This window comes from Cydia amplana, chromosome 2 (assembly GCF_948474715.1).
Source record: "Cydia amplana chromosome 2, ilCydAmpl1.1, whole genome shotgun sequence".
Classification (NCBI taxonomy): domain Eukaryota; kingdom Metazoa; phylum Arthropoda; class Insecta; order Lepidoptera; family Tortricidae; genus Cydia; species Cydia amplana.
The window spans coordinates 17,971,092-17,990,769 of NC_086070.1; the positions used below are offsets into that span (position 1 = coordinate 17,971,092).

The following is a 19,678-nucleotide window of genomic DNA, read 5'->3' on the forward strand; positions in this document are numbered from 1 at the left end:
TTGGCATCCTAGCTACTGCCACAGGGCGGACACGCCATACATCAAAAATGATTTGCGTTTATATGTGTGCGCGGCACGTCTGTACACGCGTCATTGAGTTTCTGACGGAATCTCAGTAGAGCGACTTACGCACACATTCATGTCGCGGCCTGTCGCGGGCGAGGTAATCCGAGTCGGGGCGGGGCGGTGCGTGTCCGTTCTGTATGATAATACTACTACTTATTCTGTGCTACTGCCCTAGTTTACTGTCTGTGACAACTTGTCACCGACAAGGTGAAACAGGTCGTAACATTAACTAAAAGCAGAACAACGATACAAATAATTCGATTTCATAGAAAATAAATAATATGATATGACCAATCTCCTGACATACTAATAATTTACAAGAATAACGATGTCACGTTCTGCCAAAAAACAATGTCGAATTGTGCCCCATTTCACAACGCTCATCTTTTTTTCAATATCGCTTCGCCCCGAAGTAGTCCGTAGCTTCCACTATAATCATGAAATCATCCTACACTACAACAAAACAAGTGAATAATATACACTCTTAACTTCGATTTGTGGAACACTTGCGGTTAAATTTCTACCTTGATAATTGCTTTGGAAATGAAATCTGGACTGTATAGATGGCAGTGTTATTTTAAAGTAAATGCACCGTCGTGAGGCTTAGTTTCATCAAACTTTATAAACATATTTATGTCTAAAGTACCTACTTATTGCACATGAAACTAGATGGCGTTGTTCGACTAGGTGATTTGGTGTTTTGAATAGTGCTCAGTAATGCTATATAGTCGACCATGTATGCTATAAATACTATTCATTGATAATGTATATGAAAGTGTTATTTTGAGTATAACGAATTTTTAGAATTTATTTTATATTGATAATAAATATTGCACACTGCATATCGAACTGCTTGGCTTTGCTGGTGCAAAGTCAATTCACTTACTATTACTGGGTAACAAAACGGAGAAACATTATACATACAGAGTAGTTTATACCTTACTAACTACCCGTTGATGTATCACAAAGATAACACCTACTAACCTCACCCTATTTGATATTCCCCTAACTGAGGGGTTACACACATCCAGTCCAATATTTGCGCATCGTATTGAATACTCTCAATACGGACGCTCAAAATATGAATCAAAACTATCATTCAAATTTCAACCCTAACGCTCCAGCTATACAGTCAAAATTTCTTAACACCGCATCACTTCCACGCATTCTTTAAGGTTTTCCGTGAGGCGAAGTACTTGGAGCTGTAGGTGGCGACGATGAGCCCGGCGAGCACCAGCGTGATCAGGTAGTAGTCGAAGTCGTCTTTCAGGAGATCAAATGTTTTTGAGGGCGCCACTCGCGTGTAGAACAGATCTGTTTGAAGAACAAAAACAATGTTTTTTTTATAATTAAATATATAACCATTATATAACTACTACACCACCCAATCATTAGCCAATCATTAAAACTTTTAAAAGTACATCCTAAGATTATTCCCACTAGTTACCACCAAGTTGTTACCAGTGGTAACTACTGGGAATTTTTTTCCCGCCTTTTACCACTGGTAACTACTGGGAAAAATTATTCCCAGTAGTTACCACCAACTCGGTTTGGTGGTAACAAAATTTTTTGTTAGAGTTAAATACTAATAAAAACAGTATAAATAGTATGGTAAAAATAATCTAAATGGATTATCAAATTTATCTTACGTATATTATAGTTTTTGTACTAGTACCGGTTAAACTGTTTCAATCTTTTTAGTCACTTTCAAGGTAGTTTACTAAAACACTAATCGACTTATAATTATTTATTAAATCACTCTATATTTATACTCTACTATTTATACTGTTTTTATTAGTATTTAACTCGAACAAAATTTTGGTGGTAACTACTGGGAATTATTTTTCCCAGTAGTTACCAGTGGTAAAAGGTGGGAAAAAAACTCCCAGTAGTTACCACTGGTAACAACTTGGTGGTAGCTAGTGGGAATAACCCGTACATAAAATAGATTGGAACTCCTTTGAAAGTATATTTACAATGGCAACGATAATTTCACCGGTGGTGTCAACCATAAAAGTTCACACAATTTACCATAGACGTGACTCGCTGCAACAAAAATTTTAATTGAACGAGTAAGACTCACCGAGTCCAGTGGCGAGCACTAAGCTGGTGCTCTCGAGGCCGGCGGCCTCGGTGTAGAGCGCCGTGACGCGGTGGAGACTGCGGTTGTAGTTGACGACGGCCTCGGCCGGCAGCGGCAGCTCCGGCGCGTACGGGATGAGCCCCTCCTCGCGCTGCTCCGGGCTCAGCGTCGCCGACCGCCGGGGCTCCAGGAACGCCCAAGGTAGCTCCACTATCGCGCCCGTCGATAATGCCACTAAACAAATGATAAACCAATTTAAGTTAATGGATCTAAAAGTACATAATAGTATTTAATTTAATGACCAACATTTGAAGGTTTCCAAATATAAATTCGTGAAGTAGAACTGACATCGTAAAATGTGGCCGTCATTTTAAATCTAATACCTTTAAACGAGCAATTCTTGCATATTTATTTATATGTTTATATATTTATTATGTATATTTCGGGGATCTCGGGAACGGCTCTAACGATTTCGATGAAATTTGCTATATGGGGGTTTTCAGGGGCGAAAAATCGATCTAGCTAGGTTTTATCTCTGGGAAATCGCGCATTTTTGAGATTTTATATGTTTTCCGAGCAAAGCTCGGTCTCCCAGATATTATTTTCGTTTATGGGCCGATCGCCCTCAAAATCGATTTCGGGTCCTGGCAAAGTTTCTACGGAGGCTCCTACAGTACTCACGCAGCACGTGCTTGTCGGTGAGCGAGCGCTCGGTGTGCGTGGTGGCGGCGGCGGTGAGGATGTAGGCTCCTACAGTACTCACGCAGCACGTGCTTGTCGGTGAGCGAGCGCTCGGTGTGCGTGGTGGCGGCGGCGGTGGGTGCGGCGGTGAGGATGTAGGCTCCTACAGTACTCACGCAGCACGTGCTTGTCGGTGAGCGAGCGCTCGGTGTGCGTGGTGGCGGCGGCGGTGGGTGCGGCGGTGAGGATGTAGGCTCCTACAGTACTCACGCAGCACGTGCTTGTCGGTGAGCGAGCGCTCGGTGTGCGTGGTGGCGGCGGCGGTGGGTGCGGCGGTGAGGATGTAGGCTCCTACAGTACTCACGCAGCACGTGCTTGTCGGTGAGCGAGCGCTCGGTGTGCGTGGTGGCGGCGGCGGTGGGTGCGGCGGTGAGGATGTAGGTCTGCCGCTCCACGGACGGCGCTCGCTCTGACCGCAGCGAGCTGAACGCCGCGCCGGCCGGCAGCCACCGCTGCTTGCCCTCGTACAGCTCCATGGTCGCTGAAATATCATTCTATATTATTTTTCTGTATTACAAAATCAAAGAATGAGGCAGCGTCGATTCAGATTGAGTCGCAGAAATGGATCTATCATAGCTAATGCCGGAACCACACTTCGCTATGCGTTATTTGTTATGCGACTACGCTGTATTCGCTCAAATATTTGTTATGTGAGCGAACAACAAACACGGCATCCACACTTCGTGCCGGTGTGCCAAACTTGGTGCCGGTGTGCCAAACATATGTGGTGCGTTTTGACTTTGAACAGCGTAAGCGAGTGAATGAGTGAACGAAGTGTGGGCAGTCGAGACGCATATTCGGCTTATTCGTGTCCTTTGAAGTGTGTCAAAAAACCGACAGGTGGACGGATAGGCGTATTTGCTATTCGCGCTTATGCGTTATGCGGGCAAATATAGCAAATATAGACGAATGAACCCTCCACACTTCGTCGTATGCGGCCGAATAACGCGCATAACAAATAACGCATAGCGAAGTGTGATTCCGGCATAAGACTTGTGTAATTCCAGTCAGAAAGTGCACAAAGTGGTAGGGAATGGGACTCACAGACTTCGTAGCGTCGCTGGCGGTCGCTGTAGTAGACGTAGGCGACGAAGTTGTCCGAGTGCACGGCCAGCGGCTCGGCGCGCGCGCGGCGCTGCGCCTGCGCGGCCACCACCGCGCCCGACACGCCGTCCACCAACGTCGCTACCACTACGTCTGGAAATAATATCTAATTTGGTATGCGAACACTGACCCACGAGCAAATACAGTGTGTAAGTCAAATACGGGCAATAAATTAAACCAGATATAGAATTTACCCGTCTTATCATTAATTAAGATGCTTTTTTAAGTTACACTTAATTATGACCCCGTGATTAATTTTTTCCACATGTACCGAGCAGCAATGTACTGTAAACATTAAGAAACAAGATGATAATGACATTACGAGATACGAGATACGAACAAGCGTTGACAGTTACTTTAAAAAGCTCGTATCCCGTAACGTGTGTGGTGTATTACATTGCGGGCCGAATTATTTTGTATGGTTATAATTTTCAATGCATTTCTAAGTAAAATCTATCTCAATATACTTTTTAGGTCCTATGCTAACCACCGTTTAAATATTCGCCCGTATTGGATTTACACACTGTATACTTGGTCAAGCAGATCTTGTCAGTAGAAAAAGGCGGCAAATTTGAAAAATGTAGGCGCGAAGGGATATCGTCCCATAGAAAATTTGAATTATATAATAATCTTGGCAAAAGTAAGCGAATACATGATTGAAATGGACTGTAAGATTTGGGTGGGCTGTTTAGTTATATAGTTTTAACGTACTCATAGATTGCAGTGACGGCGCTTCAAAATTATGCGTATAAATTGGAACTAATGTGTCCTTCCTTTTTTATCCATATGCCAGTAAGTTTGTTTGTAATAAGGGTTATACAGTTTGAGTAGGCAAGCCATGGGAGTGATAAACTGTTTGTGTCCTTATATTACGAGAAAAAGTTGAACATAATGCATCCGCATTTGATACGTACGTGTGGTTACTAAAATGAATGGAAATGAAATTGGGATAACGTCCCACAGAAAATTTGAATTTCGCGCCTTTTCCTACAGACAAGATTTGCTTGATCATCTATAATTTACTTGGAGGATGAAATATCATCAGAAGAGGAAAATAATCGTAGTACGGAATCATTTATTGAAATCTCGTGTCATTTATTCAAAATGGCGTCACCGCTATCTAATAAAACGTTCACGAAACTATCGACACCGTCATGACGGCCGTCATCTTACGTTACGTTGACAATCAACGTAACGTAACGCCGTCTAGGAAACCGCGCCATCTTGTTTACATAGACAACGTTCTAGTGACGTCAGTCAACGCTATATAGCGGCCGTAATATGACGGCACCGTTTTCGGAGGAATCCAAAGCTTTACTGATAGTTTTCCTCCGACTATATCCTCACCCTTGTGCAGCGGGTCTGGACCCTCGGACAGGAACAGCACCAGGTTGGGGTTGGAGTACTTGTAGAGCACGGAGCGGTCTCCGAGCACGCGGCCGGGCGAGTGCACGCGCTCGTCGGGCCGCTTGCCCACCGCCGACACGATGCGGTGCCCGGAGCCTTCGGACCCACCCAGGTTCAGCGACCACGTTTTAGTCATGGACTATCACTGATAGTTTTCCTCCGACTATATCCTCACCCTTGTGCAGCGGGTCCGGGCCCTCGGACAGGAACAGCACCAGGTTGGGGTTGGAGTACTTGTAGAGCACGGAGCGGTCTCCGAGCACGCGGCCGGGCGAGTGCACGCGCTCGTCGGGCCGCTTGCCCACCGCTGACACGATGCGGTGTCCGGAGCCTTCGGACCCACCTAGGTTCAGCGACCACGTTTTCTCCGCTACTACAGTCTGCAAAGTCAAATAATACAACGGTAGCAAGAAGTTATGCATCTGTATCTGAAAATTATATAATTACTGGTTGGCTTCTAAGCCCCCCAGATAGGCCCCTGAAGTGTTCGGCGTTCAGGGGTTATAATGATAACACAAGAGTCGAGTAAATACTGGATCTATTGGTAGAAAGCGCTGGCCTTATATACTAAAGTTTTAACAGGCTTAATCGAGTGGAAGTTATGGCAATGGTCATTAACCATTGTATATCAAATTACAGTAAGTCAAGGTTTATGGCATCGTTAACTTAATGTTCTGTAAAGTAGTAAAGTACATATGTGGGAGATAGGTATCAGCTGTATCAGCTGATAGCAGCTGTGTATGAACTGTGACTACACTACACCCCTATTACTATGATTGTGCTAGTGACGCCCTCTACACAGAGTTTTGCGTAATATTCCCTATTAGTGTAAGTGATATTTACAAAATTCAGAAGTAAAACTCACCTTTCCGTCATATCGGAGAGCGTAGCCCTGAACCTTGGCCGTATTTCTATCCGCTACGTACATAAACATGTTCTCGACTAGCGGCGCCGCGGATAACGGGAAAATCTGCAGATTATTAAGTTTACATTAGGAACTGGTAATAGTGGTAATATAATTAAAAATAAATTGAGCGCAATAGAAGATGTACAGATGGATGATATAATTTAATATGCTGACAAGCATTACAGTTCCAGTACAGGGGATTTTTGAATTTCGACTGCTCGATTTCGTGTATTTCGTTCAATAATATATTCACTACTACATTTAAATTCTACTAATAGAATTGATAACGAGTGGTCAATATCACTCGATTCCCAATTTCTATCGCTCGTATTTCAAAAATCAGCATTTCGCCTTTTTCCGCCGATTTCCGAGTGACGAAATTGAGCGATCGAAATTCAAAAAACCGGCCAAGTGCGAGTCGGACTCGCGCTCGGAGGGTTCCGCACCATCAACAAAAAATAGAGCAAAACAAGCAAAAAACGGTCACCCATCCAAGTACTGACCCCGCCCGACGTTGCTTAACTTCGGTCAAAAATCACGTTTGTTGTATGGGAGCCCCACTTAAATCTTTATTTTATTCTGTTTTTAGTATTTGTTGTTATAGCGGCAACAGAAATACATCATCTGTGAAAATTTCAACTGTCTAGCTATCACGGTTCGTGAGATACAGCCTGGTGAGAGACGAACGGACGGACGGACGGACGGACGGACGGACAGCGGAGTCTTAGTAATAGGGTCCCGTTTTTATCCTTTGGGTACGGAACCCTAAAAATCAGCATTTCGCCGTTTTCCCCCGATTTCCGAGTGACGAAATTGAGCGATCGAAATTCAAAAATCGCCCCCCAGGGCCGCGAACGCGTCGTAGTGTAGTCGTACCTGCACCGTCTCGTCGGCGTCGAGCAGCAGCAGCGCGTGCAGCCCGTCGCGGTCGGGCTGCGGCAGCGCGGCGGCCTGCAGCACCCGCGAGTCCAGCGGCACCGCGCCCCCGCCCGTCGGTGTGCCGCGGATCGGGTTCAAGTTGATCACCAGCCCGTTGCCGTCATCCTGTACAACGTATAATCGTTAAGAGCCAACATGAGTGGTCATTCCTCCATACAAACGTGCTCGACTGTTTCCTCCGTGGGTTTTGAAGCTAGAGCAATGATTTTTTCAACACAGAATAATATTGTCAATATCTGTGTCGGACCGTTTTGCTTTTTTTGATATTTTTGTTATTTAAGGCGCTAGAGCCCTTCAGAAATGGCCAAAATGGCCTAATTGACTATGCCGCAATGAGAGGCGTGGTATTCAAAACTGATATCGATTAGCCAAAAAAGCAAAACGGTCCGACACAGATAATTTCATAATCATTTAGATTTCCAAATTTGGTTACGATTGGTTAAGTTTTGGAGGAGGAAACAGTCGAGTACGAAACCTCGGTTTTTGAGATTTTTACGCAGGATTTTTCGCCTTGTCCTTATCGCACTAGTTACAGGAGCCGCTTCCGTTAGCGAGACGGGTATATTTACCTAAAATATTTAAATCTCAGCTCCTGTTGGCTCTTAAAAGCTACTTCTAATAGCTTTATGCTATGCTATGCTCCGTATTAAATAACATAACATATAAGACATAATCAGACAGACATAGCTAGTCGCGCGTAATTGAGATAAGTCAGGAAGTAATAAACTAGGCTCTGCCTTATATCCACTTAGGTATACCGGGTAGGTCCTGTAAAACGAGCAAATAATTTAAACATATATTGTACAGTCAGCAGCAGAAGTTGCTACACGGGCGAAGTGTTAAAAATGAACTTGACGCAACTTTGCTAAGAGAATAAGAGCGTCTCAAGGTAATTTTGAACACCACGCCCGCTTAGCAACTTCTGCTGCTGACTGTACTCCTCAAATGGTAAAACTTTTATTTAACAACTTTTAGAAACTATGAAGTCGTTAGACTTCCTATTTTTCAAGCATAGCAGTCTTTACAATCGGTAGAGATAATTAGAGTAAACATAAATCGCCAGCGCTGACCGATGTTATTGTTCCCGCAGCGCACGCCGCCGTCGCCAGATGCTCTAAAACACTGCGCTCGTTGCATCGCAGCGGCGAGGCTCATAGCACGCTTTATTAGTCGTTTGTCGCACGTTAAGCATATTAGGAACGACCACATTAAACTCAGAATTGCTCTAAGAGATAGGTACTCACCGCCTGCTTGCTGAACTCATTGACGTATATCTCAGGACTGTGAGGACTGGCCTTACGGGCAATAAGAATGGGGCACGAATGGGGCCAGTACAGCGGTCTGACATGCACTGTTACAACGCGATTAGTTGATGAGTTCGCATCACACGCGCTATTGATCGCAACTGGTTGCGTTAGACTGCACGATTGGCTCTAATTGGTGAATGACACCGCTGAACTAGTACCATTTTTAGTGCCCGTAAGGCCCGTCCTGAGATATAAGTCAATGGCTGAACCACAGGATCGCACCCGGCGAGTTGTCCATAATATGAACTGACCTGCTTGCCAACGATGGTGAGGCAGGCGTCGTGCGGCGGGTGTCGCGCGGCGCGGCGCAGGAACATGCGCGCGCCGTCCGCGTCCAGCCGCGGCTCGAAGCGCTGCCACAGGATCGCGCCCGACAAGTTGTCCATGCCAAATATCTGGGGATACAGATCCGTTGTTAATGTTCATTTATACTATAATTCCAGCCACTATGGCAAATGCTAATGTCTAATTATGATTACATATACTGTTTGATTTCAAGATAAAACTAGTAAGAGACGAGTACGGTGCGACTGGCGCAAATCTAGTTGCAGTAAGAGGCGTCACAATCATCGACCGATATACTCGTAGCACGTGCGAGACTAGAATGCAACTAAGTTATACAACCTATCGGGGGCCTTGCCATGGTGTCCTTATTGCGACTATATAACTTATATAGCTCCGTCCTTTGGCGATTCAGTTTAGGTCCTAAACAGAATCGCAAGAAGGACATCATGGTAACGCCCCAGAAATCGAAATTCTAAAATTTACTCTGTAAGTAGGCCTCAATGGCTCTGCTCTTTCACAAGTCAATACTTACACATTTCACGATGTTTACAGACATATAATGTCATGAAAAACACAGCAACATTCAGTAGAAACACCTCCACCCGGAGACAAATCACTAATAAAATCGTCACCTTGCCCGCTTGGGTGACCAGCACGATGATCTTGTGCAGGTTGAAGTAGTCGCGCACTAGCGGCGAGGGCTCGCTAGCGGCGCGCTCGCCGCTCAGCCCGCGCAGCAGCGTCTGCAGCTGCTGGTACTGCGTGCGGAGTCGGCGGGTGAACGCGCCCCACACAGAACCTACCGGACAAACCATTATGCACCGTCAAACGGGGTGAATAGGGATGGCTGGGGTGAATAGGGACAAAACATTAAAAGTAAAATAAAAAGTAAAAAGTCATTTATTGTATTTTACTTTAAATGTGATTTACCTGACAATTTCTTATTAACTACGCACACGAATTATATCATACACAATCTACTATTATTTTCAATCGAATGATACACTTTGTGTGGGAAATTGACAGGTAAATCACATTTTAAGTTTTGTCCCTATTTACCCCAGCCATTACTATTCACCCCGGTTGACGGGACTGTTTTCGCTAAGCGTTTTTACGCGAGTAACAAGAAGAGTTAACCGTTGACTGAGGACTGCTAAAGCTTATTGTAAAGACAAGGTTTACTGATGATCAGATAAGAATATTGGTAAATTTGGTTAGTACTTCCACAGCTATTTTCTGCCATGATTTGCTGGTCAAGCTACAAACATGGAGCAGACAAGAACGAGTTGTACAGAATGTATCTCTTTCACATGTGACTGTCTCAGTGTAAACATGTGAAGTTAAGGTAAAACAGAAATAATTACAGTGTTCAACTGTTCATTATTGAAGGCCACAAATACACATTTAGAGTTAGCACTTAGCACTATAACAATTGGGAGTCTCTTGTCCAATATCTACAATACTCGGGTACCAGTAACAACACATCACAAGTCACAACTACTACACTTACCATACATCTTGGCAGCTATAAACACAAAGAATCTCAGTAAGTCAATCGGTAATAAAAATGTATCTACATATTTGAAAAAAAAAAGTACATAGTAAAAACTTGAACTGACTTGATTTTTACCGTAATGGTACGGAACCCTTCGTCCTTCCGACTCGCACTTGGCCGGTTTTTAAATCCCGGCGCAAAAAGAGGAGTCTATGTTTGACGCCAATGTCTGTCTGTGGCATAGTAGATCTCCAACGGATGGGCCAATTTCGATGCGAATTTTTTTACGTGAAAGCGAGTTTTCTTGCGACATAGAAACATAGCGAGTGAGCATAGAAATCGACCTAGAAGTTTGAAGAGTATCAGCTCTTTTCCATAATAATGTAAGGCATTTTTGTCATGAAATGGATTGTATTGGCATATAACGCAGGGTTTTTTTTTACATTATTGCGGGAGGCAGCCACTTCTTCTAGGTATCTTTTAGCTTAGGGCTCATTTAGACGGTGCGAGAACTCGCATGCGAGTTTCATTACATTGCGTCATTTGATCGGGCGGCTGTGTTGATGTAACCTCAATGGTCCGCAATGTAACTAAAATCGTATACGAGTTCGCGCGCCGTCTAATGGCTCCTCTACAGCTACACGATGGGCCAACGCCGGCCACTCCAAGGGACGCAGCCATGCGGTAGAATGAGATAGCAATATCACTTGCTCCCTCTAACGCATAAATGCGTCCCTTGGAGTGGCCGGCGTTGGCCCATCGTGTAGAGGAGCCATAAATGAGCCCTTAGTATACAGGGTGGATTTTCTTTTTGGGTCAGTGAGGGCAGCTACCAGCTCCCGTGCTGCTACGAGAAAACGGTCTTAGAAGACCCTGTATGTTTTTTCTAAAATCTATAAAAGCCAATCTTCATTAATTTGAAATCGAGGGAAGGTCTTCTAAGACCGTTTTCTCGTAGCAGCACGTGATCTGGTAGATGCCCTCACTGACCCAAAATGAAAATCCACCCTATATAAGTTGTTCTCTGAACCAGGGATGTTGCGAACATCCGCATCCGCATCCGCGGAACTTCCGCATTATTTTCAACATCCGCATCTGTATCCGCATCCGCATAAAATCGATGCGGAGCTTATGCGGATGCGGATGTCGAACAAGTCGGTACAGGAACGTCTTAGCGGCAGCGTAAGTGCTAGGTAATTTCGTCATTACCTATAGTGTTGAGTCGCTCACTCGTGAGGCACCTCATTTGTACCACTCATTTTGTTAATTTGTCGCAGTACTTCGTACCGCAAAAATGTCTTACTTTACTCCTCTATTCATTTTACTCATTTACTCGCGCGCATCACATTAATCTGAGGTGGTAAGTTAGTCACTTCTATATAATAACTACCGACCCGCCCCGGCTTCGCACGGATTAACAAATTATACATAAACCTTCCATAAAAAAATTGTCGCTGTTGGAATTAATGGAATAGTCGATGCTGAAAATATGCTAGTACCTCACCTCATTTGAAGTAAGACATTGTAACACCTCATTTTAGAAAATGAGGTACTCATACAAACTCATTTTAAATTGATGTCCTACCCATCACTAATTACCTATAACGAAATCGTCTATATCCAGAAAAGTCGGCGAAGTTACTGTTTATTAAATATAACGCACCTATATTCTTGCTCAAATACTAAACGTTTCGTTTTTTTTAATAAAAAAAATACTAAAAATGTAATATTTGACGTTTTCTAAGTACCTAATCTTGACATCCGCATCCGCATCCGCGGATGTGAGCCTTTAAATATCCGCATCCGCATCCGCGGATGTCAAAAAATCTGCATCCGCAACATCCCTGCTCTGAACATACCTTCCTTGTGGTCGAACTCGGCCTCGATGGCGGCGTCGAGGTCCGACACGGGCAGGTCCACGAACTGCGCCGCTACCACGTTTGCCAGCGCCTCCTCGCGCGTCCATAGCACGCGACCTGTTACAAGTTAGACCACAAAATCAATGACTAATACAAATAAAGCTTTCTTTTGACATAGAATAACAGTTAGAAACAGTTAAACCCTGTTTTCATATCTTATTTAGGTACTAAAATGTCAGTTCTATTGCACAAATATATAACTACCAAATTTAATATGTCTAGCTCAATTTTCATTATGCTACAATACCAAACAGATTCGGTAGCAGGATTTTAATTTAATACATATTTTAAACACGAATCCGAAATGTAAAAAGTGGATGCCATCATGAAGTTTTTCGTTTATGCTCGGGTTGATTAAATTCTCCGTTTTCTATCTTCTCTTGCTAGTTACAGTGTACTCGTGATTATGGGCTAATTAGTAATTATATGATGGGACTACGCGACTACCACTCTCTAAGTCCCTAACAGTTTTACATATAAAGATATGTATGTAAAGCAGGGAATGTGTCAGGTATGCAGTTTTAAATGCAAATTGGTGAGATAGAACTCTATTTCTAAATGTTTTAGAGGGTGTACACAAACACACAGGCAGTGGTACAGTCAGCAGCAATAGATGCTAAGCGGGCGAGGTGTTCAAAATTACCTTGACGCGCTCTTATTCTCTTAACAATGAAGTCGCGTAGAGATCAATTTGAATACCTCGCCCGCTTAGCAACTATTGCTGCGGACTGTATATCATAAGTGAGCACCTCCTTGCTGCACCAGCAGCGCCGCGTCGTCGCCGGCGGCGAGCAGCAGGCGGCAGGCGAGCAGCTCGCGAGCGCCGCGCGCACACAGCGCGCCGGCCAGCGTCGGCGCCGGCACGTGCGCGCCACCCGCCGCGCGCACGCCCGCCACCTCCGCGCCCGACAACGAGTGTGCACACATCGACAGACCCTGCACGTAAATATATACGGACTCGGTCATGGTTGTTTCTACTAATAAGACCATGTATAATCTGAAGGAATATTTTGATAACTTGTCATTTTAATTGTAATTAGATTATTATTTTAATTTAAGTTAATCTAAGATTTTGCATGCCATACTGTGGTAGACCATACATCATGAATCTAGTATAACTGGATTGGGCATGAGTGGTGGGGATAACTGACAGAACGGGATAGTCTTATGTATCTTTCAGTAGGAGTAGCAGCGAAAGCGCTATTATTGTTTGTCCTTGTCACAGTCTCACATCTTGTTTTATTCCCCACCGTAAATTGACCACCGTGATTGGTCGAATTCATTTGTTGCCCACCATAACAAATAAATTCGACCAATCATAGCGTTGCGATGCGACGCTATGATTGGTTGAATTTATATGTTTTGTCCCTCACGGAGGCACGCATAGACCACTTCTATAGGATGCTACCTTCTATGCCATACATGCATGTACACAATAGCTACAATGAGTACCTATAACACCCCTATGACATGTAACCATGACAACTGTGTATGTTCAAGCAAATAAATAAATTGAATTGAAATTGTTATGTAGGAGATGACACCTTTTTGTCATATTCCCATGTAATGTGACACTGTACATAACGTACCTACAGCGTCGCCTGGACACCCAGACTTTAATAAGGAAAGCAGAAGACTGTTTAGGGTTAGGGAGTAAGTAGCAACATATAGCAGTCACATTACGATTCCCCATGTTGCAGAATATTATTGCAAAAAAGAATTCACCTTCAGAAATTAAGGAATTAAGAAAAAAATCATTTAAATAATGTATCATATTATAGGAATAGGTATAAAAAGTTCTGACGTATAAAAATCTCGTGTTAAGAACTCTTTTATCCAACAAAGCTAAACATAAACATAAAGCCATTTATTTAATTTTTAGTGTATTTTAAATTGTACTATATGCATTTTAGGAATAAGGAATTTGTAAACCGGTTGATTGTGACACTCACCAATCTAATAATTTTGTAAAATCTGTAAACTGACATGCACAATCTGACAATAAATGATTACTTACTTACTTCACTCTTATGTATAAAACTTGGCACACAATCTATTCTAATCTAATTCCTTTTGCCTAAATGTAATAATTTTGTATATCACAAAAATATTAATAATCTATCTTTACCTTTGCACTATCATCCCAAACTTGCAGGACTATTGATCCACTAGGTCCATCGACAATCGCCACACTCGCCAACGGATGAGCCAGTGGCACATTGAGCACCTCAAACTCATGGTCTTTGATCAGGACTATCTTGGAATCTTCTAGTATAAAGCCAGGCAGCACACTGTTGCCGTCCAATGGTCGGATGTTGCCAGAATACTTTTCAATGTCAATGTAATTGGAGACTGGCTTGCTGATGATCTGGACGGCTTGGGAGGTGACGTCTAGGGAGATGAGGAGATTGCTCCCCATTTTCCCGGAAGCACAGACGTAATGTGGCGCAGCCAGGAGGCAGCTGTATAAGAACAACAGTTTTTATGATTAATAAAAATCAATACAAACACTATAACACTTTAACCTTTTGGACACCAATGATCGATATATCCGCACCGTAGGTTCAACGCCAAAGACAGATTAATCGGTCACAGACCACAGAGCAACATCGACCTACGTGCATATACATAAAGTTCAACTTCACATGGAAAGGGTTAATGAGATTCTTAAAAAAATTGCTTGTATATGTACATTTGAAGTATTCCTGACTTTTTTATTTTCTGGTATGGAAATGAGTAATGATTATAATGAACAACATTAATATAAAACATTGTGACAGGTGCAACATAATAGTGCTTTATTATGTTGTCCCTGTCACACAATGTTGGCCAATGTGGGAGCACCATGAGTATAGTTTGCATTTTTGCAAGTTATATTAAGAGATTATTTTTCGTTTTAAACTTATTTTTACTTTTTATAAAAAATAATTTAGCCACAAAAATAGTAAAGCCCCAACAATTTACACTGACATTAAGAATTCAATAAACACGAAGTATAAACTGGCAATAACAGGCATTGTGGCATATATTTTGTGATAATACTATTACCGCATCATAGTATAAATCTAATAAAATTATTAATTGAACTAAACTCACCCATCATTAGTCCAGAGTGCTGGTAACTTAGAAGTGGATCCTCTATTCTGTCCTGTCATCAAGTTGTACATGGTGACCTCAATCTGTGAGCCGAACACCGGCAACATGTGCACCAGCATGTTGTTCTGCACCCACCACTCGGAGAACACTGCCTGGTCATCGTTTTGGAGTGTGAGGGACCATTCCCAGAGCAGAATACCTGGAAGTTGGTGTAAATTATTTTAGAAATACACTACACCTTTTTGGGGTGTAGTCTGTGCGGAAAGAGAAAAGTCGTGGAATGATAGATAGATAGATGGATAGATAGATAAATCGTTTATTTGTTTGCTGCAACAACACACATTTTACAAATAGGTAGGTAGATTACAAACACGACGAAAATAAAATATGTACAAAATTAACCAATACAAAAAATAAAAAATACTTACACACGAAAAATGGGTTTACCTGCTATACCTGCCATCACCCTGCGATACACTGTGTGCATTGCAGCAAAAACAAAAGGGCTCCGACTCAGCTATACGCTTCACTCTACTGAGCAAAGCACTGATATTCTGCCGGAACCCAGATCACGTACAGTTGAGTAAAAAGTGTGAAGTGTGTTATAAGTGTTCAGAAATAAAATACATAAATAAAACAAAAATAAGAATTACAGTGGCCATAAAATAAAATAAAATAAAAGTGAGAAAGTGCATAGGGTTTGACTCAAGATCTCCTAGAGATTCTCCGAATTACCGATTAGATCCTGAAATCCGCAACCAAAAAGTATGGTATCCCTGTTTTTTGTTTATCAAGCAGTATCTTTTTAAACTGGTGTTTAAAAGTTAGCTTATTTTTGAGCCGTCTTACAGGTGGAGGGATATCATTCCAGCATTTGGTCGCGAGATATCGGAAACAACCAGTAAATGCAATCGTTCTTTGAGGGTACATTTCTAAGAGACAGCGCCGATTTCACCTAGTGCCATGACGGTTGTGAAATGTTGAAATGTTAATTTTGGAAAAGAGATATTCTGGAGTTTTATTATTTAAGACGCCAAAGAGGAGACATGCAAGATGTAGATGTCGCCGAGAGGACATATTCAGTATGAACAATTTGTTCAAATACGGGGTAATGTGGCTTCTAGGGGGTATTGAGTAACAAAATCTATAACACGCATTTTGTACTCTTTGTATTAAGTAAGGAATGTATGGGGCCCAATCAATACATTCCACAACTCTTCTCTTTCCGCACAGACTCTATTATGTTACTATTTGAAAGTGATAAATGGTTGAATGTCATGTTTTTAAGTGTAATCCTATAATTAATTTTATATTAAGCAGAAACGTCTGCGAAGGATGCTATTAAGCTTCGAAATAAATTAAAAGTGGAAAAATTCACTGTCTTGGGTGGGACTTGAGCCCACGACCAATGGATAATCCTATAATTGTATGAGTCTTATAACTAATTTATGATTTACGACTAATGGGAAAGGCATCACAATCAATTTCATTGTAGGAATCACTAGGTAATTTATGTTGGATTCCTAGACTCGTTGAATTAGAACTTATAGAAATATATATACAAAAGTTGTTTGAAACCAGTTGTAAAAAACTTGGGCCCTGAAATAATTATCTTAAAGTTGAAGGTACAAGTTCAAATGGCTCGTAAAAAGTACAAGACTTGACAAATGAAAGGTTAGTATTACCAGTATTAGAATCCCATCCCCGCACAAGGTATGGGTTTGCTCCTGTCACCGTCACCACTTTTTCACTGACATGCAGTAACTGGATATTTCCTGCAGACGCAGACTCGAATACATGACGCCATACCACTTGACCTGCCAACAAAACAACTTCATAAATATTTTTCCTTATAAGGTTCTAAAGAGGTATAAAATCTGAAGTATTATTAGTGTGTTATTTAATGTTTTCTTTTATGAATAGCTTGCATTAATATATGATGCATAAATGTATTATTGCAAACTAGCAAAAGCAACAGTTACGGTACTTACAACAATAAAACTTGAGTAAAGTGACTTAAATCTAGTAACTAAATGAACACAATATTTTTGTTCTAGGTACATTTATTAACACTGTAGTCGCAGAACTTCACACGGAAGCTACATTCACTGAATTAACGAGGGAATAGTTTATTTACCATGATCGGAAGCGGTCAATAAAATAGATTAGTAAACAACGAACCTGTCTTCAAATTCAAAGCCGCCAGTACATTCTCTTCCGTAGCGACAATTATTTTCTTCGCTGTTGAAACTGTGTCGAATTGCGAAAACTTAATCCTCCCGACATAGGTTTGACGCCTGAAAACGATTTAAATAATAAATTCACTTACTTGAGACCCTAGGATGACATACAAATATCATAACCTAAAAGCTAGTTACCAGTCGAATTTGCCGATTTGATCCTCGTAAATACATTCGGATAGGTTAATTAAGCTAAAAAACACAATAAACCAGTTTATACTGTTCAAAGATCGCAATAAACCCAAAAAATTGGGTTTTAATCGAATTGACAGCACCCCCATTTCGGCCTGAATTACTTCAATGACTGAAAATCGATGTGTTGCTATGTAATAATTACGTTAATTGTTACTGTCAAACTTTCAATAAAATTGCCTAAAACGCCATAAATAATATTTATTTATAATAAGTTAAAGATGATGATTTTCAATATAACATTTTATTATATACTTGGTCAAGCAAATCTTGTCAGTAGAAAAAGGCGGCAAATTTGAAAAATCTCGGGGTTAGCAACAGAGCAACACTACGTTTAGCTTCCTCCACACTCGTGCGCGAATCGCGGCGCGAAGCCGCGAACGCGAGTGTAGAGTCGATTTTCGCAGAGAGCGAAATTAATTCCACACACGCCTTCGCGGGTTCGCGCGCGATTCACGCACATACTCTGGAGGGGGCTTTTGAATTGTTCGAAAATCGCGTGTCATTTATACTTGGCCAACCAGATCAAAAAGGCGGCAAATTTGAAAAATGTAGGCGCGAAGGGATATCGTCCCATAGAAAATTTGAATTTCGCGCCTTTTTTTACTGACAAGATTTGGTTGACCAGCTATATATCTTATCTGTCGAACTGTTTTGTTTAAGCCCCCTCCACACTCGTGCGCGAATCGCGGCGCGAAGCGGAGGCTTTACATTTCATCGTTGTTCGATGTATATTGCTGCTTTTTGTTCGGGTTTAATTAATTTGGTTTCATTTTATTTGATATCTTACAGTTTATTTTCTTCGGTTTGGTGTGGTAGAAACATTTTGTGTTTCACTAGGGGAACATTTTGTTTAATCCTCGTGCTTTGAAACCCTGCGTGCTTTGCAACGCTCAAGATTCCATTTTTCTCTCTACACTCGCTACACTCGTGGTTCTAGATCAAACACTTAATGCGGTAAGGTAAACCATTAAAAAAATAATGAGTAAATATAATTACCGATACCATTTATCAGTTTGATATGATTACCAATTATACCTAGATAAAAAACCGGCCAAGTGCGAGTCGGACTCACGCACGGAGGGTTCCGCACCATCAACAAAAAATAGAGCAAAACAAGCAAAAAAACGGTCACCCATCCAAGTACTGACCCTGCCCGACGTTGCTTAACTTCGGTCAAAAATCACGTTTGTTGTATGGGAGCCCCACTTAAATCTTTATTTTATTCTATTTTTAGTGTTTGTTGTTATAGCGGCAACAGAAATACATCATCTGTGAAAATTTCAACTGTCTAGCTCTCACGGTTCGTGAGATACAGTCTGGTGACAGACGGATGGACGGACGGACGGACGGACAGACGGAGTCTTAGTAATAAGGTCCCGTTTTTACCCTTTGGGTACGGAACCCTAAAAAAATACAGAATGCCTTACGTTGCTTAACTTCGGTCAAAAATCACGTTTGTTGTACTTATGGGAGCCCCACTTAAATCTTTATTTTATTCTATTTTTATTAGTATTTGTTGTTATAGCGGCAACAGAAATACATCATCTGTGAAAATTTCAACTGTCTAGCTATATCACGCTTCGTGAGATACAGCCTGGTGACAGACGGACAGACGGACGGACGGACGGACAGCGGAGTCTTAGTAATAGGGTCCCGTTTTTACCCTTTGGGTACGGAACCCTAAAAAAATACAGAATGTCTTACACTTACAGCGTGTAAACAAATAGGTTTCGCAAAGGTAATCCCTATCGAGCGTAGCGCAGCGGGTAAACTGCATTGCGTCAGTCAAATACGGTGGCCGGAGAGAAATTCAAATTTTACAAAGATGTTCCTGATTTGACATTGCTCTCAGTGAATCTCTCGATCTCACTGTTTATTATGTTCAAGCGTAATT

The 19,678-nt window shown here is 42.0% G+C and overlaps 1 protein-coding gene across 2 annotated transcripts; it reads right to left on the reverse strand.

Annotated features, from left to right (window-relative positions):
• Positions 1-729: 729 nt before the first annotated feature.
• Positions 730-17,916, reverse strand: LOC134659506 (ER membrane protein complex subunit 1). 2 transcript variants are annotated; one of them, XM_063515157.1, is made up of 17 exons: positions 17,728-17,916; positions 17,531-17,646; positions 17,035-17,166; positions 15,350-15,548; positions 14,382-14,715; positions 13,003-13,189; positions 12,194-12,310; positions 10,350-10,364; positions 9,472-9,638; positions 8,806-8,949; positions 7,185-7,352; positions 6,267-6,371; positions 5,577-5,781; positions 3,935-4,087; positions 3,195-3,371; positions 2,150-2,383; positions 730-1,380 (listed from the first exon to the last, which is right to left on the reverse strand). In XM_063515157.1, exons 1-17 carry the CDS (start codon positions 17,868-17,870, stop codon positions 1,220-1,222), a joined length of 2,757 nt encoding a protein of 918 aa, XP_063371227.1. In that variant the 5' UTR covers positions 17,871-17,916; the 3' UTR covers positions 730-1,219. The 2 variants fall into 2 exon arrangements, with proteins under 2 accessions (XP_063371227.1, XP_063371237.1); XM_063515167.1 differs by lacking the exon at positions 10,350-10,364 and having other exon boundaries at positions 17,728-17,915.
• Positions 17,917-19,678: the final 1,762 nt, after the last annotated feature.

Excerpts from the sequence above, each read along its gene's own strand:
- LOC134659506 (XM_063515157.1), bottom strand. The coding sequence starts at position 17,870 with ATGGGGGTGCTGTCAATTCGATTAAAACCCAATTTTTTGGGTTTATTG. Across the intron at positions 8,950-9,471 it reads TGGTCACCCAAGCGGGCAAG|ATATTTGGCATGGACAACTT; the intron begins GTGACGATTTTA and ends CTGTATCCCCAG. Across the intron at positions 2,384-3,194 it reads CACCGACAAGCACGTGCTGC|TGGCATTATCGACGGGCGCG; the intron begins GTGAGTACTGTA and ends TCATTTGTTTAG.